General features: G+C 38.9%; 1 protein-coding gene across 1 annotated transcript in view; it reads left to right on the top strand.

The window, feature by feature from the left end:
- The window catches only part of MTRR (5-methyltetrahydrofolate-homocysteine methyltransferase reductase), a 26555-nt gene extending 6870 nt beyond the window's left edge, over nucleotides 1-19685 (top strand). The window contains 11 exon segments of the mRNA XM_035552691.2: nucleotides 142-514; nucleotides 2227-2349; nucleotides 3235-3394; nucleotides 7152-7240; nucleotides 8871-9051; nucleotides 10798-10840; nucleotides 12833-13019; nucleotides 15393-15511; nucleotides 16917-17009; nucleotides 17106-17285; nucleotides 18247-19685. Coding sequence (XP_035408584.1) covers nucleotides 142-514; nucleotides 2227-2349; nucleotides 3235-3394; nucleotides 7152-7240; nucleotides 8871-9051; nucleotides 10798-10840; nucleotides 12833-13019; nucleotides 15393-15511; nucleotides 16917-17009; nucleotides 17106-17285; nucleotides 18247-18391 — 1693 coding nt within the window. The 3' untranslated portion in view covers nucleotides 18392-19685.

The following is a 19685-nucleotide window of genomic DNA, read 5'->3' as shown; positions in this document are numbered from 1 at the left end:
ATAAATTAACAGTCCAGAAAGTCACAATGAGACCATTCCTCTTTACCCTCTTTCTCTCTCCCCTTCTCTCTCTCTCTCTCTCTCTCTCTCTCTCTCTCTCTCTGTTTTCTTTTTCTCTTTTTTCTTCTCTTTCCTCCCCAGGTTAGAACTAGTGGTTGATCCTTGGATTGATGGACTTTGGCTTGCCCTCAAGAAAGTGTTTCTATTGCAGAAAGAGAAAGAAGGCATGAGCAACAATGTTAGTGCTACTTCTAGCGCTGTCTCAGCAGCCGCACTTGTTGGGCATGAACTAAACTTAAGCCCAGAAATACAGAACCTGAAACTAGAAGATGAGGGAGATGCAAGTTCCGATGTTTCATCGCAGAAACCGGTTGACATCAATCTTCTGGCTTCAGCTAGAGATACAGAACCTTCACTTGTTCACTCTGTCCCTCCCATCTCTCAGGCTGCTCTTAATATCCCTGTCTTGCCACAACAGTATATAGAGGTGCAGTTTCAGGACACCCATGGTGAGGTAAGGAATTTTGAAGTTTGAATGATGAAAATCTCTTGTCCTGGCAGGATAATGAGCTCAAAAGAACAAATGGATACATATCTACAGGAAATACATCCCTGAACACGGGAATTTTATTAATTGTAAGTGAAAAGTCCATTTATATGGTAAGAATGTACTCCTTGACCATATGAGTTAAGGACACTGATGTTAAAGTATAGAATCGTAGAATATCCTGAGTTGGAAGGGACCCACAGGGATCATCAAGTCCAACTCCTGGCTCCACGCAGGATCACCCAAAAATCAGACCATGTGTGTGAGAGCGTTGTCCAAATGCTTCTGGAACTCCAGCAGTCTCAGTGCCGTGACCACTGCCCTGTGGAGCCTGTCCAAGTGCCCGACCACCCTCTGAGTGCAGAACCTTTTCCCTAACCCCCAGCCTGACCCTCCCCTGTCCCAGCTCCAGTGCCGTTCCCTCGGGTCCTGTCGCTGTCCCCAGAGAGCAGAGCTCAGCGCCTGCCCCTCCGCTCCCCTCGTGAGGGAGCTGCAGGCTGCCATGAGGCCTCCCCTCAGTCTGCTGTAAGCTGAATTTAACTAAATAATAATTTGATAAAGGAATGGCACTGCAGTGCCGGGAATGGAAGAATTAAAATCATCAGTATTCAATTCATTTGTTATAAATAAATAATCCATCTTGTTCAGATCAGTGAAAATGTCTTCCTATGGAAGGGAGTATAGTACAACCTCAGTTCAAATTTTTAGTATTTGCAGAATGCCATGAGAGGGTGTAAAATTCTTCCAAAATACCGCTGCATTTTTAGTAACTTAAACTTGTACATATGTGATCATAATTTTGCTCTTGCAAACGCATTGTGCACTGCAGATCAAAAGTCAGTGTGCTTTCATTATGAAACCATGTAGAACCAAGTCCTGCTGTACAAAGAAAAGAATTAGCATAAGCTAATGATCATTTCCAGTTGGTAAATTTAGTGTTCAGAATGAACTGGAAAGTGTGACTCAAACTTTTCTGATTGCTTGCCAAAGGACAGATGTTTTGGTTATCTCCTCAAGGGAGCGGTGAAGGCTGGCTGCCATGTAAGGGACAGGGAGACAGTAGCTGAACGTGGTAACAGCCAAGAGGGCAGGGGCCCTGTTCCCCAGCACTCAAGCAGTGCCAACCAAGAGATGGCAGCTGGGATCAGCCAAAAGTGCAGATTATCAGGCAAGTCTGTGGGAATGAGGCAGATCTGAGGCCGAGCTGTTGAGTTAAACGATGCAAATTACTGAAATGAAGGTCTGTGATTTAGAGCTTCCCTTTGAGTACAGACTAACACTCAGGTTGAAAGCGGTGCTAACATCACTTAAAAAGAGGGGCTGGTCACTAACCCGTAAAATGAAATTGGCTGTTTTTAAGATGGCTTGATAAAGGAAACAATTAACTTCATTTTATAATAACTTAGGTCCATTGGGCTGGTAAAGCTTATGGACCTTTTAATAGTTGAATATATGCCTTGTACTACTTAGATACGATTTTTAAAAATGTAGAACAAAACCCTCTGCGTGTGTGTGTATAGATACAGAAGATGCATGTTTTTCCTCCTCATTTTCTGGAATTGTTTTCTAAGATTGTTTCAAAAAAAAAAGGTGCCAACAGTAATTCCTGTATATTATACTAAGCTGTTTTTCAGCTACTTTGCATTTTTTAATGTAAGTTTTCACGTCCCCTTTTTCAGAATCCACATCCGTCCTCACTGATTTCAGAGGGAACAACCTTCAAAGTGCCAGTTACAAAAGCAGTCCGGCTCACTAGAGAAGATGCGATAAAAACTGCATTGCTTTTAGAACTCAATATTGCAGTAAGTTAGTGGTGGCTTTTTTCTTTTTTAAGTGGGCAAAAATGTAGGGTAAAGAGCATGTGTGTTATGCATAATAACTGGGGGAAAAAGATTTGATGGCTTGAAAAGAAAAAAAGAATTCCCTCTAGAACAGGATGATGTCAGCTTAGGATGGTTCACTTTTTAAGTGCAAAGCCTGATTTGTTCACTGAAAGACATGGCTCCAAAGAAGCCAGAACTTTATAGAAGTTGTACATTCAATACCATATCCATGGAATAACCATGGATATGGTATTGAATTAAATATGCAACCTACAAAATACTCAGAAACTCTGTATAGTAAACTGTGGTTATTCCTTCTGGTAGGTAATCTACACAAGTAGTAATTTGACTAGTATAAGCAAGATGTAAGAATCCTTAGTTCATTATCTTGGAGCTTTTGAGATCTGCTTCATCCTCTAGAATTCATTTGTTCTGACTTCTTAACATAGTACTTAAACCGTTAACTTCTGTTACCCTAGATGTATTCTGTATAAGGACTTTATTTCTCTGTTCTTCTCAAACCAGAAAACAAAGTACATCGGTAGTTAATGATGTGGGCTGATTATATAACACCTCCTGTTAATGAGTAATTTTTTTCTGTTTAGACTGCTCAGTGGCTTTTATTAAAGTGTGTACAAATATTTAAACCAGATGAGGAAAAGTTTTTCTAATCAGTAGTTAAACCAGCAAGGAAAACATGAGTATTAGTTTCTGATATCATCCAGACAGAGTCCTAGCACAGAGCAAAAAAAAAACGTACCTCATGCGACTGTGATAGCAGGAAGATTGCTGTTAGGCATAGGGATGCTGTTGTCTTTGGTTTATCCTGCAATTTCGTGGAAATGATTTCATATTTTTAAACAGAATACAGCCTTTGACTACCAACCTGGAGATGCCTTCTGTGTAATATGTCCCAACAATGTCAGTGAGGTGGAAGAGCTTCTTCACGTCTTGGGACTTTCTCAAAGAGGAGAGTGCTTTGTTTGTGTAAAGGTTAAGCAGGACACCTAAAAAGAAAGGTAAGGTGTGATGCACTGGTCATGAATGAGTGTTTCTTTCTGTGTTAGTAGTAGTTGGTATGCATATTTCTCAACATTTTTCAGTTCAGTACTGGAACACAGCTGTCATTTTGTAGAGGCATTTCAGAAGTCAGAGATATGTTGGCAAGTGAGGACACAAAATGCTGCTGCTTGTTTTTACTGCAGATGAGTTAACTTATGAATGGGAACTTTAGTCTGCTATTGGGGTTCCTCTGTGCTCCTTCTTGTTTGTGGAGATATGCTTAAAGGTTTATAACCTAACATTTCTAAGTAAAATTTCTCCCTGTACAGCATTTCACATTCATCTGCCTTACATCCTGGGAGGGCTGCACTCTCAGAGCAGAAGACTTAGTGCTGCTGCAAGGTGCCTTTTAAGGGCCTTGTTGCCCTATGTGTATCCGTTTTACGGAGTCTTTATGGTCTCACTCAGAAAGGGTAGCTACAGGTTCAAGGTATGCCCATGTGCTGCCAACTGAACCTGGCAGAATTCCTATCCTCTTGCCGTGCAGTTGGTGTCGTAATGGTGCTGCTGAGTTGCTGCCTTCAGTTCTGCAGGATGGGGTAGGGTTCGAAACTGTTACTCTAGTCCATGGGTAAATCGGTTCCCATTGAAAGATTCCCTGGATCATTGAGAGCTGTACAAATTGTCCTTTAAGTATGAGATGTAAATACCCCGTTTCTGGCCTTGGTCAGTAACACAGTTGTTAATGACGGTGGGTTTATATGGCAGTCCAAGTCATACCATTTCTATCCACTGTCCCCTATGTAAGGCTTGTTACAGTGTAGAGGGTGCATGAAAGCTCTGGTGGTTGCAGGGGTTAGGTTTCGTGCTCCAGTAACTGACCTCTGGGGGTCACCAGTTGGGTTTGGTGCAGTGTAAGCTGCTGGTCCCTGTGCTGGGGATGAGCCCAGTGTCTGCAGAGATGATCCGGCTGTTATCCAGCCTCTTGGTGCTGGTTCCCCTCCCCCTGCATCCTACCTCTTGGGGAGCCTGTTTGCACTTGTTCCTTTCCAGCAGACACCCCTTCCAAAAGAAAAAGAGTTCCAGGAAAGTACCAGCTTTTTAACAGAGATCTTCAGATCAGGGCTGCTGTTGTGCACTCCCAATCTCTAGACAGGGTCACCTAGTCCAGGGCCCCCAGACACCTTGCCACAGGCAAGCAGCAAGAGGTCGGGTGTGGTGGAGGGATTCCTCAGGTATTCTGCTTGCATTATTTACACTTTTAAAGAGTCAAGTACAGCTTCAAAGGAAACAGTTGGAGGAGGCAGGGGAGGGCTAAAAGCATCAGATCTCCATAGGAAGGTGGGCTTGAAATTTGGTCCCCCCTGAAAGCTAATTTTTCAGAACAAATTGGAGCCTTGCTACGTGGCTGCATAAAACTTGAATCTCTGTAAGCTGAGGACATGTTCAAAGTGAGTCTCCTTCACTAGGCACAAAGACATGCTCTTCCCTGTCTGCCTACAGTAGCTCCCTTTCTTTGCAATCATTGATGTTGCAGGAAGGGTGTAAAGCTGTCCGACCAGGACACTTTGAGTTCAGTGAGTGTCAGAGCACTTTGTGTGTGGAACAGAGGCTGCGTAGCCAAGTGAACATAGCTTTGCTTCCTGATTTCCCTTGTATAACAAGATCTAACTGTCCTTCCTTGGCAAGATCGAGAAACGCCAGTAAAATAATGGTTTTAAATATTGAATATGAGTGGTCTCATCCTAAATGTCAATAATCCAGGTGCTTGCATCTCTGAGTGCTTAATACAGCACAAGTCAGGAAAAAAGATGAAACTAAGACATAATTTATTACCCTTTTTTGCCATGTCTTGTATTTGTATGTAAAATGTCGTGGCTGTTTATGAATCTTAATAAATAGTAATGGAAAGGAAGATCATAGCACTGCATTGTAGAACAAAGAATCAAAGTTCTTGGTTCTGCTCTCGGGTCTTCTGGGTGACCCAAAGCAAGCCATGCTGACTTTTTACGTGTCTTGTATACCAGGCCAGAATCACATCTGTCATCTTTGTTGGCAAAAAGGCAGTTGCTCCACTAAGGAACTTAAATCCAATTGCTTCAACTCTACTTAAACTAGCAGTTCAGCCAAATTACTGTCAGAGTTTTTATTCAGGAAAAGTCATCATGGAACAAGCTCCCCAGTCATCCCTAGAAAGGGGAGAAACAGAGGGGGAGGAGTTTGAACAGCTAACAAAGCTATTTTGATCTAGCAAGTTGCTGCTGATCCACTGGCCTCCAGTCATAGATTAGACACAATTATGAAGCTAAGTTTAGTACTAAGCCCAAATTTGTTTCTTTGGAGCTGTGCTGGTGGGCAGAGACTCATTAGGTTAACTCTAACATCATTACTTGCTCTTGCATATCCCTACCAAAGGCTTAAGCAGTGTAACACAGCTTCACAATTCCTGGCAATATTCCAGAGTCGCTTTCCTTCTGAGATGGTCGTCCCTTCAACTGTTTTCGCTTTACTGAGGAATTTGCAGTCAATGTTAGGGCTGTGGATCCTCTAAATGAAGATAGCTGAAAAGCCTGGGAGAAGTGAGGAGTATAGACAGAGGGACCGTGCATCAGATGCATCTGCAAGACTTACCAGAAACTCCACTGAATTCTGTTTTTACAACCTCTTTGTTCAGCCTGTGAGTTCTCTGATGAAGTACGTGAGATCAAGTGAGGGGACAAAACAGAGAAATTATCTAGCAGTCTGGCACATAGTCTGTTGGGCAAATACTGCTTTTTCCATAGTTGTCTTTCATTGTACGTATGAGCATCCTTGGAAGAGGATTAAGTACTTAATTTTGAAATGCTGTCAGCGTGTTCAAGACAAAGTTCATATAAATATGAAAATGGATGCTTCTTTCGTGCATTTTGTTTATGTCAATCCTCTTACTGTCTAAAAGTAAATTTTGTTCTTTTTAGCAAGAGTTCAGGTCAAGTAATGCTGATATAAAAACATAATTTAGCAAGGGTATATGGATATATTCGTAGACCAAATTTTATTAAAGGACTCTTGAAAACAGAAAAGTACAGTAAGAATGAGTAACTAGAACTTGAAGCCAAGAAACAATATCAAGAGAAATCCCAACATGCAAGTGGGGTCTGTAATTAAACAATTCGGGACTTGCAGAGCTTGTTAATAAGCTTTGTCAAGTAAGTGATCTTATATTGCTTTTGGGGTTAGCTTAGAATGGGGAGTAGCTGCTTTAGCATGGCACGTCACAAGGCTGAGCCTGGCTGGACCCATGAAGAGGTAGCTAAATGCTGCCTCTGGACCCTGGCTGACTCCATGAAGAGGTAGCCAAATACTCCTTTGGTTAGATCATTAGAAAACATCAGCGTGTTCTGATTTTTCAGGAGTGTTTATTCATGGAGGGGGAAAAAATGTAGATGATCCTTTTCCTTGTAAGCATTCGTCAGCATTTCTCCAAGATGAAAAGTGGCAAGAAAGGCCTTGAGTGGCCTAGCCAAAATATATATATATATATATATTTGAACACTCATGTATTACACTTTTCTTCTTGTTTCTTGCTTTCTTGATAACTTCTTTTTGTCTTTTCTTTGGAAAACCATCTTACTGTTTAGTTTATAATTGCCACAAATCAGTTGGGCTCAATCATACAGAATTGAATGAAGCTTAGGTATATGGTATTTCCTGAAGGAACAAGAGTTCTGTGATGCTATTTTTGGATGCTAATAGATGTATTTTTGTGTGTTTTTTTTTTTCCCTACCCCCTAAATTAGGAGCAGCTCGTCCACAACACATCCCTGAAAGGAGCACTCTGAAATTCATTCTAACCTGGTGTCTGGAAATAAGAGCAATTCCCAAAAAGGTGTGTGTTTGTTTTCCCTTTTGAAGGGAAATCCATAGTAATTCTACGCTGTGTGGCTTCTTGAAGTTCTGTCCTTGCCTTTGTGTGTAGTTACTGTGTTTCTGGTGAATAAGGATTGTCAGCTTGCATGCTGATATCTTGTTCCAAGAAATTTTGCTCTTAGTGCTTTATTGGGCAAACTATGAGATACCAAAATCCACATTACCATTCTGTATTCATAAGTAATCTGGAATTAAATAGAAAAGTGCTAGGTATTTGGTTCCAGATACCTGGAAGGCTGACAGAACCTGGCTAGTAGGCATTGAAGAGAAATCAGTCCTTCTAATCAGAGAGGACCCGTGTCTGTCCTGTTTGGTCACTGGACGCATGTTGCTCTATACAAGCATCACGTAATGCCTTCAAAATATTTTAAAGCTTTTCTTGAGCATTTCAGTAACTGGCAGAATTCAAAGAAAGATTTTTGGTTGCGTATTCTCAAAATGTGTGTTTATTATTTCTCTTGCATTTTGTGCCTGGAAAAAATCAGAAGCTTGCAACTAGAAATGCATGGGTATTTCTGGTATTGTCAAAACACGTTTTAAAGATAAATTTGTGTGAACCATGAAGTTACAGTTGTGTCGGGTGGATCTGTGAAGGAAGTCAGTTTTTGGAAGGACTTCTCACCCAAGCGAATTTTACAGTAGGATCCAGCATATGTCATTATTAGGCAATATACTGTAGAAGAGAATCATTCAATTGAGACAACCTTTTCAGTACTACATGTAATCTGGTTTTGAATCTTTTTCTCAATAATAAGAGTAGGCGGAGGGTGCTGTCTGGGGAGTATCACCCAAGCATATAACCTATCTGCATTGTTTCCTGTTCAAAATAGTGTCCTGTAGCTACATAATCAAAACTATTTTCTGGAATCTGGTGTTTGGGCAAACTCCAATTACTTTTCCAGTATTTTTTTGTGTAGAGTAAGTCCTCTGATTGCACTGGGTATTTTGGATCACTTACCTTTTAAGCACTGTGTCTATTTCCACCTTGCCTTTTGGAAAACAAACAAACAAAACAAAACAAACCCTGGAACTACTTGCATCTGATTTTTGCTTTATATTGCAAGCTGTACTTAATTTTCCCTTAAGAAAAGCTTGCACTACCATTAAGTAGGCATAAAGTACAGAATAAAACACCGCAGTGACATTTACATGACTCATAAATACCATACTTTATTTACAGTAATACCGCTTCTAAGACTTTGTATTACTCCCTTCCCAGCTTCTGTAACTTGGCAAATGGTGTTTTGTCTTGGATTAATTTGTGTTATGGGGCTGTTACTGAAGTGCAAATACATAAATAAAGTCTTTCGTAAGTTTGGGATTTATCTGGAAATGCCTTTTATCTGTCTCTTCCCTCAGTCAGGCAAAGTAGGATTTTTTGACCTGCTAGCTTGCCCCAGACATTGAGGGATGGGGAGGAGGGTTGTAAAAGTCATGATAGGTGAAACTGTACATTGGAAAATAATTTGTATTATTCATTAGCCTGCAGGCTGACTGCTTCCTGTCCCCAGGCAACACAAGCTTTTCCCACTGTTTGTCCAACTGGACTATTGTTTTTTTACCCTCCACTCTTATTTTCTTCACTCCAGGCATTTTTGCGAGCCCTTGTAGAGTGCACCAGTAATGCAGGAGAAAAACGGAGGCTTCAGGAGCTTTGCAGCAGACAAGGAAACTCTGATTATACCCGTTTTATTAGAGAGTCGAATGTTTGCTTGCTGGATTTACTTCGTGCTTTTCCAAGCTGCAAGCCTTCACTTAACCTGTTAATTGGTAAGTGGCTGATTTAGACTTAATTGGATTTAGTTCATTCTGAAAATGCATCAAACTAAGTGTTCAGTTTCTCAGGATGGGGGATGACTGTTCGGTTACCACTATAGAAATATTGTCGGTATCCATAGTGATCAAACTAAAACTATTTTCACCTTGAGTACTGTGTTCAGTTTTGGGCCCCTCGCTACAGGAAGGACATGGAGGTGCTCGAGCGAGTCCCAGAGAAGGGCGACCAAGCTGGTGAGGGGTCTGGAGAACAAGTCTTATGAGGAGCGGCTGAGGGAGCTGGGCTTGTTCAGCCTGGAGAAGAGGAGGCTCAGGGGCGACCTTATCGCTCTCTACAGTTACCTTAAAGGAGGCTGTAGTGAGGTGGGGGTTGGTCTGTTCTCCCACGTGCCTGGTGACAGGACGAGGGGGAATGGGCTAAAGTTGCGCCAGGGGAGTTTTAGGTTGGATGTTAGGAAGTACTTCTTTACCGAAAGGGTTATTAAGCATTGGAACGGGCTGCCCAGGGAGGTGGTGGAGTCACCATCCCTGGAGGTCTTTAAAAGACGTTTAGATGTAGAGCTTAGCGATATGGTTTAGTGGAGTACTTAGTGTTAGGTCGGAGGTTGGACTCGATGATCTTGAGGTCTCTTCCAACCTAGAAATGTGTCTGTGTCTATTGTTGGGGGCAAAACTCTGTTCTCCAGTGGTAGTCTGTGGTCTTCATTCTGCACTTCAGTCACATACCTGTGCTTCAAATGACTCTGGGTTGCTCCTGTGCATAAAAATAAGCATAAGGTGCTTGCAGAATTAGTGTCTTTAAGAAGTAATTCATCAACTGGTTACAATTCAAAAAGCCATGTTCTTACAACTCCTGATATCCCTGCCTTCGTGTTCTTTTCTTGTGTTTTTATCTGTTAAAATAGAAAGTTTTTTCCAGTACATTTGTGTTTATGTTACGCCCAACAAACTTGCAAAGTTCCTTGTATAAAACATGGAAGGAATGAGCCTTGAAATGTAGCCATCTCAAATGCATCTGAAAATACTGACAGTTACTTTCCAGATTAAAAAACAGAATTTCTTATTGTTTCGTTATATGAAACAAAACAATTGCTTTTTATGGCCTTGTGATCGTGTTCTTCATTACTACTCCTTAGTAAATTGTAGGGATTCATAAAATAAGTAAATACAAGCTCTGCTGCACTCGATACGAATACATGAATTTTCACACTGAAAGCAAAAACACAAACTATAAGTTTTTTGTTTTTGTTTTTTTAGCTGTGATTTCAAAAAATTACATAGGTGTTCATAGGAGTTTGAAGTTAAAACTGCCACATCTGCTTCTAGGACGTTTGTATAGCAGAAACTTTCAATAAACTAATTCCTATTCTCAGAACTTTTCAGCTCCATAAACCACACTCAGATGAAAGGCAGGTAAAATTAATCTTGAAGCTTCACCTTCCCCACTAACTACTGGCATCTCTTCTGTGTACCTTAGAGTTGTTTTTAAATAACCAATAACCCCATAAAGTAACTGTTATGGGCTTATTTATCGTATCTCTGACATGTTCCACAAAGTCTAAAAATATTCCTAATAGGGTTCAGGTCCTAATACCTTATTTATGAGAAAGAAACGCTCAATGTTAATAGAGTAAACTTACAGTATGCTTGTTACCTGTTGTAGTGTAAACACTCGAATGATATTTTGATTTTCACTGGAGTGAATCAATAAATGATAATTTATTTTCTTTAATTTTTCAGAACATCTTCCTAAATTGCAAGCCAGATTCTATTCAGTTTCAAGGTAATGATGTGTTCAAGTTGTATCTTTTTTGTAACTTGTGTGCTTTTTTCTTAAGTGTGTACACTACGATCTTCTAGAGAGCAAACTCTAAATTGCTTTTGTAAGGCCATTTTGCTTAGAATATGTGATTTACCACTTACTCTTGAATTCATCTGTATCATCTTGAAATCTGAAGCCCTGATGCTCCTTTTCCTCTCACCCTTTTCTCCCTGTGGTGGTTTTAACACACCTGGCAGCTCAGCACCACACAGCCACTTTCTCACTCTCACCAGGTGGGGTGGGAGAGAGAATCGGAAAGGTAAAAGTACAAGAAATCCTGGGTTGAGAGATAGTTCACCAGGTAAAGCAAAAACCACATGTGCAAGCAAAGCAAACCAAGGAATTTGTTCGCTACTTCCCATCGGCAGGCCACTAACCGTCGCTCAGCCACTTCCAGGAGAGCAGGGCTCATTGTGTGTAATAGTTTCTTGGGAAGAAAAATGCCGTCATTCCAAATTCTTCCTCCTTTACCCTAACTTTGCTGAGCATGACCCCACGCAATACCGGACATCCCTTGGCCAGGTTGTGTCCCCTCCCAGCTCCTGGGGCACCCCCAGCCTCCTCGCTGGCAGGGCAGCACCAGGAGCTGGAAAGACCTTGGCTCTGTGTGAGCTCTGCTCTGCAACAGCTAAAACATAAGTGTGTTACCACCACTATTTTCATCAAGAATCCAAAACACAGCATTGGGTGAGCCTCTGCGGAGAAAATTAATTCTATCCCGGCCAAAACCTTGACACTCCCACATTGTGAAGACAAGTGGGCAAACACACAAAACTCCCTGGGGCCAAAACTGATTCTGCATGTCTGTGTTCATTTGGCTGAGGAAGTCAGAATGCCTTCAGCTCTGCCTTCAGTTTTTGAAAGAAGTGTGTAGCTAACCTTGAGTGAAGAAATTCGTTACTGTCTTCACCATATACTTCAGTCCTCTCCTAGAGGATTGAATTTGTTTTTTGATGTACCTGGTCATCACTGAAATGTATTTAATGTAATTTTTGAGCAAAGCAGAGTAGTCACTGATGGGCTAGATGAGTCTTGGCCCATGAAGTATGTGGCTTTTCTACTTCTTCAGTGGGGCTATAGAGCCTTATTCACTGCCAGGACTGTGTGTGGAGTGTAGTTTGTCTTTGGATATTAGAGTCCAGCTGTTTTTCTTTAACACAGTTGCTGCACATCTCTCCAGAGGGCCAGCCTTCCTTAACTTTGGATGTTTGCATTATTATTTTCTTGAGGCTTACAATCTCAGATTCTTCTTTGCCTAGCTCCCTCTTCCTCACAGGAATCCCTCTGGATTCCTAAGAAATTAGACTAGGAGGCAGTTCCTGCCCAGTGTTTTTTTCATTCCCAATTAGCCTGTTACAATACTGACTTTATTTCACAATAAGGGAAAAAGAACACAGTAACATGAGCAGTGCTTCAGATCTTCTGCAAGACCATCCAGTGAAAGCAGTAGATCTAAAGAAGAAAGAAAAGGGAATAGAAAGATAAAATCTGAGGGAAAAAGTGTTTATGTCCAGGTTACCAAAATCAAACAAACAACACAACCCCACAACCAATCAAAAAACACCACCATCACTAAAAAAGAAACAAACAAAACCCACCAAAACAACAACAACAACAACACAACCAATCAAAAAACACCACCACCAAAACACAGGTCTTGACTATTTCAAACAATGCTGTTTTGAGTGTCTGGTAAGAGGTTGGTAGATTTCTCAAGAGCAAGCTCACGTGTGTAAACCCTATAGAGAGGAATTCTGATTGAATCCTGTAGGCATTGGCCTTTGAGTCCAACCCTAAGAAAATTTCTAACTGTGTACAAATATTACATAGGTAACTGAACATATCTTGATTTTGGTAATGTGGTTTGAGTTGAAAATGGACCTGCTGTAAGATAGCAGAGCTATTTCAGGTCATTAAGTTTAATATTTTTTTTTAATTTTTGCTTCTTCACAGTTCAAACTTGTATCAGCCAGGAAAACTGTCCTTTGTGTTTAATATTGTGGAGTTTCCTGCCTGTCCCACTAGACCAGTCTCACGGAAAGGAGTATGTACAGGCTGGCTTGCTGAGTTAGTTGCACCTCTACTGCACCCCAACAAAAACACCTTGTATACGAAAGGAGGAAGCTCTCCAACTGAAGAGGTATGAATGTTAAGTCTAAATTCCCGTAACTGATATATTTGTGCATGTTTTGAAGCAACTGCAGGTTTCATTGTTACAGATTGTTGTACTGCAGATGTTTTGGCAGGAGTTGTATGCGTGTTCATTTTGCAATAGGTTAGGACACGAGGGAAAGGCTTAAAGCTTCATCGGGGGAGTTCAGGAAAAAGAGTTCAAGAGCTAACATGAAAAAGCTCTTGGCTGAGAAGGTGGTCAAGCCTTGGAACAAACCCCCCAGCGAAGTGGTCACAGCTCCAGGCCTGTTGGTGTTCAAGAAAGAGTTGGACAATGCACTTAGACATTGGGTTTAACTCTTAGGTTGCCCTTTGCAGAGTCACGAGTTGGACTTGTTAATACTCATAGGTCCCTTCCAACCGAAGATAAATCATACTGTATATCGCAAAATATATTTTATATAGTATTGCATATAACGTGACAAAAGACCTGTTGATATTCTAATATATATTTGATTAAGAAAAATGGAAACAAGCATATAACTTGGTTACAAGGGAAACTGTGCTGATAATAGAAAGTCTTGGTCTGGCAAAATGTAATGAAAACCCATGTAAGTTATTTTTAATTTTTAAAAAGTAACTTGGGAAAAACTGATTAATATGTGCACAGTGCATCTTATTCCAGTATTCACATCTCTGTTTATTTAAAATGTAGTTGATTTGCAATGTTAAAGCTCAAACATGAGGAAGAGGTGGACTGAAAAAAGAAAAAAAAAAAACAACAAAAAAAAGGATTGTTACAAATTGAGTCTGAATAAAATTCAGAACTATTTGAATCTGCTGTGCAAGCCAGAGTTCAAAATAGATAAATGTTCAGCAATACACATAGATTGCAAAAATATATGGAATAGCAATACAAAATGGATAAGTGTGATGCAAAAATAGATTAATTTATTTCACAGAACAAGTGTGTATACCAGTTGAATTATTCTTTTTAAAGGAATGACAAATTTGGAATTCTTAATAGGAAAGATAGTGTTAACTCAAGTGTCGTTTGAAATAGTAAGTAAAGTTGAAATAGTAAGTATTACAGAAATAGAAGCATCATCCCCCCACCAAGAATTAAACTATTTTTTTTAATCATCATCAAACAGAAAAATCAGTCTTTTTTAACATTATAGTGGATTTAATGATAAGAAGGGGAGTAGTGCTAAATCACTCAGGTTTACAGAACAAAGTTTAAATAACTTGGTCTAGTGTTTAACTCCTTAAACTTGAAAGGGAATTCAAACTGTTTCCTGTTGTTCTCCCACGTGCCTGGTGACAGGACGAGGGGGAATGGGCGAAAGTTGCGCCAGGGGAGTTTTAGGTTGGATGTTAGGAAGTACTTCTTTACCGAAAGGGTTATTAAGCATTGGAACGGGCTGCCCAGGGAGGTGGTGGAGTCACCATCCCTGGAGGTCTTTAAAAGACGTTTAGATGTAGAGCTTAGCGATATGGTTTAGTGGAGTACTTAGTGTTAGGTCGGAGGTTGGACTCGATGATCTTGAGGTCTCTTCCAACCTAGAAATCTGTGTCTGTGTCTGTGTCTAATTAATATGCAAAATAAATCAGATTCTTGCTTATGATTTTAATGGGTGAAGCTCTGCTATTTCTGATGATGATTACTAAATGGTCTTCTAAAGAGTTAAGAATGGTCATCTTCCATTCTGTATACAGTAAGAGAACAGGGCGTGGCTCTTGTGAAAATTATAACGTCTTCCTTTCTGACACACATCTGGTGATCAGAATTAGAGTCTACCAGTGGAATGATATAAACCATTTTCCAAGGTCTTTGAGCAGTTGTTGGACTCCCCTCACCTGTTTGACCTTTTGGAGTTCCTGTGAAATTTTTGTGAAAATTAAGAAAGCAAGCTTGGTATCAGTAGACTTCAATTCACTATAAACAGATCCACACCTCTGCTTTAATGTCCACAGTGGGTTTTGTTTTGTTTAAAAAAAAAAAAAAAAAAAAAAGAAAAAGAGTTGCCTGTAACAGTTAGCAGTAAACTAGCCTAGCTTCCTTTTGTGTACCATCATCACAAGTCCCATGAATCCTAGAAATTCACCAAACTTACGATGCAGTCTGCTTTCATATTCAGAAGCCCATGTTTGTTTGGCTTTGCCCCTTTTTTGTCCAGATTGATTGATAGATCTGTAAATAGGGCATGCTTTTCAGAAGCTCAAGTGAAATTGTTTTCCACATGTCTGTTTGGGATTAAAAGTAACCTCCGAAGTTCAGGATTTGGAAGGGTGTCTGTACACACATACCACATAAACATTCTGAAGGTTCTAAAAATGTCATGATATCTTCACTTCTTAAGAATACTCTTCAATTGTATTTTGTCTAATTTCATTTTAGATATCTATTTTTGCTCGTCCAAACAATACTTTCCACTTACCTTCAGACCCTTCTGTCCCTTTTGTGATGGTTGGTCCAGGAACAGGAATTGCACCATTTATTGGTTTCCTGCAACATAGGTATGTACCAAATTTTTAAATGAAAAACAAGCTTTCTATGTTGAAAAAAATACAGCCTCAGGTTTCTGAGTAGAAAAATTAATCTATTTTTAATCTTTTTTTTTCTTTTGGAAAAAAATGTTGTGGGGCTTTTTTTTTTTTTTTCTCTCCCCTCTTCTTTGTTAAACCAGAAAGGGCAAATCACAAATGTTTTTATGAGCTGTTGTTTACAACTTTGTCCTTTTTTCTCTTTGTGATGCGTAAGGAACTCTGTACAAGGCAAAAAAGGTAACAAAACCAAACATAACAAACAAAAATAAGCATTTAGTGAATGTTATGACAAGGGACACTGCTCTGGTTTTTGCTCACCTTCTGACAGCATTCTTTGTTTTCATCCCTCCAACTACAGCAGTGTAATTTTGTAAGGCAACAAGAAGCTTGTTCAAAGAGTTACAGGTACATTCAGAAGAAACAGGAAGAATTGAATATTTGGGTGGTAATGTAAGCTTTATAGGTAACCAACACATCATTTCTGTGTGACTTATTCATGCTAGCAAGATAATGGAATTTCTTGCATCCTGTAATAATTATTTTTAAACTGCTCTGAGAGAAAGGTGGTATTTTGACATGATACTGCTGACTCCATGTATCTGCTTTAACCAAATCATTATGTACAGTCCTTTCTACTACTAAGTATTAACTTAATTTTATCCCCAAGCTATTTTTATCTCTCAGATTCATTTTGTTTTGTATTTTAAAGAATCCATAGCATTTTGTAAGCATTTAATCAGTGCTAAATAAAACATCTCTCAAAGTATAACTAGAAAGCTGCAGCTCAAACCCCTGTAAAGTAATATCTTCAGCATTATTTCAAGAAAATACAGTAACTTTTCTGATGGTATAGTGGTAAATAGATTGTTATTCATGGACTCTTAGAGGTTTCTACAGCAAAATGAAAAGCATGCTAAAAATGGTTTGCGTTGAGCTTTCCCTGGGTATTTTTACAGTGCTTCTAATGAGGGTTAAGGGGTAGCAATCTCCTTATTCAGCAGTCAGAAGTGTTTTGTGAGATGTTCAGAAGTGCCAGTCTTTACTATTCCCGTATGAAACTGTGACCAAAAAAAAAAAAAACAAACAAAAAAAAAAAGAAAAAAAACACACACAAAAAAACCTTTGAATTTAATTGATTTTGAGTTGGGCCAAAAATGAGTACTCAAGAAAATCAGAGAAGAAAGCTTTCACTGTTACTTACCTTAGGACCTTTCACATTAATAAGCCTCTGGACAGGCAGAAAAGCACTACTGTAAGTGAGAATAAGGTTATAGGAATTTTAGTTTCTGCTCTTGGTAGAACAATATTGGGTTTACATACAGTCGGCACACTTCTTTTTTTTTTTAATTGTATTTTGTTTCTGTTGGCTGTTTAGGCAAAAGCTGAGGGAAGAACATGCAGACTGGCATTTTGGAGACACATGGCTGTTCTTTGGTTGTCGGCATCATGATAGAGACTATTTGTTCAAGCAAGTTCACTATTTAACATTTCCTGTATTAAATTTGTATTCATGGCAGGGATGCTTATCTCAGAGCCATTACTAACACTTTTTATTGCCTTTCAGAGATGAGCTCAGATGTTTTCTTGAAAGTGGGACATTAACTCATCTTAAAGTTTGTTTCTCAAGAGACTCTTCAACTGCAGAAGGAGCCCCGCCTAAGTATGTGCAAGATGTCCTTAGGCTTTATGCTAAGGAAGTTGCCAGAGTCCTGCTGAAAGATAGCGGTTACTTCTATGTATGTGGGTGAGTAGAGTGGAGATGGACTATGTCAGAAAGAGAACAGTTTGAGGCTTTAGAAAGACTTTGAGCTGTGTGAAAGACAGGATCAATGTGATGCTGAAACAGCCTTCCTGGAATGCCAGAATTTAGTCCATTATGTCCAGTTTATATAATACAGTTATGAAAGAATAGTTTGTAACTATTCAGTTCGTCTGCTTGTTTCAGTCAGTTACTTTTCTTTTAGTATTCAAATAAGCTGTAGTAGGATTCAAATTAATATATTGTGCTTGAAAAAATGGGATACTTGAATGCATGAGATGATAAATTGGACAGCTGTGATATAGCAGAAACCTCTGCTGCATTCTAGGGTTGGATGGGCCAGGATGCTACCTGAATGTAGAAATTAAGATTTTTCATTACAGACTCCAAAATTCTGTTGCCTTTATGAAGTACCCCAATAGTAATATATTTTACAGTGGGAAGCCTTATTTGTAGAGGCTAACTTACCTGGAGGTTTCAAATTTTTTTAGGAGGTTTGTTGGTATATGGTCAACTGTTTGAACATTGAGCTTTATGTCAGTATTTTCTCCTGCTGAAATAAATGTCTATTATTTGTATTAAAAATAGCATTATTAATAAGTGAGGTTTCTGTGTATGTTGAAACCATATGGGGATATAATATCCTACTTCAGCAGGTCCAGTTCTCCCTAAAAGAAAATAATTATTCTGTGACAGCCTAGCTGGCGGTGCAAGTTTTTTGGTGTGTATTACCATGCTCTGAAAGTCTTTTAACATTTGTTTGTGAGAATCCCTTGTTCTTGTCAATGCTCATCTATGTGAAGACTTAGCGAATGTCTTGCCATACCATATACATTTTTTTTTGTTTGTGTGTAATATCTTTTCCGAATATTATCCTGCCTCTGAAGCTGTTGATAAAAGGAAAAATACAGTAGTATGCATTTTACTCCTACTTTTTTATTTCCAGGGATAAGAAGCACATGGCTGATGGTGTAAGTGATGCTGTAGTGGACATTTTAAGCATGGAGATGGAAGTTGACAAATTGGAAGCAATGAAAATGCTGGCCATGCTTCGAGAAACAAAACGATATTTGCAGGATGTTTGGAGCTAAATATTTAGCTTTTCTTATGCCTTATAGGCATAAGAAAAGATTTTGTTTTACTTTCACATTTATGCTTTTGACTAGAAGTTACTGTCAAAAGTGCTGTTGTCATACACATTTTAACTTTCTCTGTTGATCTTTCATACAGGAAACCTTTTAAAGGACAGCAAACCAATCTGTCTTGTGAAGTGTATGGTTTTTAGTAACATTGCATAATAGATTGTATCAGTGCCTTGATTCTCTGACTACTGCTTTCATATAGAAAGTAAGAACTCTTGCACTTGTACAAGTATAATTGTATGTTTACATTAGGTCATGTATATTTTTTACTACAACGTATAAATAAGCTACAGAGTAAATGCACAGTAATCTGTGCATCATCAAATACATTACTGACTTGCTAGGATTTATTTGAATATTTTTTAAGACTATTTTTCTTCCACATGCACACATGTATACACATGAGTATACATACATACATATGTGTAATACCTGTGTATTTCTTTTTTTGCTTGTTCAAAAATGATAGGAATGAAGGTCCAGAATATTGCACACAAACTTGCTGCAGAATTTCAACTCTTGTTTTTTTTTTTAATACTTATCTTTTTTCATTGCATCATCCATATGTCTCAGTTTTGCTACACTCAATGCTAATCCTTATTAGATTTTCATGCATTTGAAGTTATTTTCATTCCTGTCTCTAAAATGTATGTTGTGTGATTTTTTTTTTTTATTATTATTTAAAAATCAGCAGTTGGGTTGAATGTGATTGCTGGAGAAAATACTGCTTAGTAAATACTTTTTTAGATTTCTAAAGTAATATTTTTAAGTTGCACACACGCAATGAAATACTATGTTTTTAAAGCAGTTACCCTCACTTAAGAGAATCCACTTCAGAAATCAAATTGTTGAAAGTAAGTTGTTGAAATATCCAGTCTTCTTCCAAACAAGGGCTGTTTGGAGTGCGAATAGTTGGAAGAGTTAAAAGTACAAGGTATTCATACTTCTCTTCAGATCTCTCCTCTCTTTCCTTTGCTTTTTCTAATCATGTTGTCATCTCGGTTCTGCGTCATACTTAGATATTTAAAGATAAATACAATGTATGAGAGAATGTTTTAGACACATTGTTGTGTGTTTCCGTGGGAGAACTCTCGTTTTGTTTGGCCTTAATGCATAATCAGAACCACATGACTTATTCCAAGGCTTGTATTTGCCTACTGATTTTTTGTTAATTTGTAGGTAATTCAAGAAATGTTTATGGAAAAATTATGATCAGAATAAAATCATGTTTTTAAACAATAAA

This window comes from Cygnus atratus, chromosome 2 (assembly GCF_013377495.2).
Source record: "Cygnus atratus isolate AKBS03 ecotype Queensland, Australia chromosome 2, CAtr_DNAZoo_HiC_assembly, whole genome shotgun sequence".
Taxonomy (NCBI): Eukaryota; Metazoa; Chordata; class Aves; order Anseriformes; family Anatidae; genus Cygnus; species Cygnus atratus.
The sequence above is the reverse complement of the archived record's forward strand: the minus strand, read 5'-3'. Positions and strand labels throughout refer to the sequence as shown.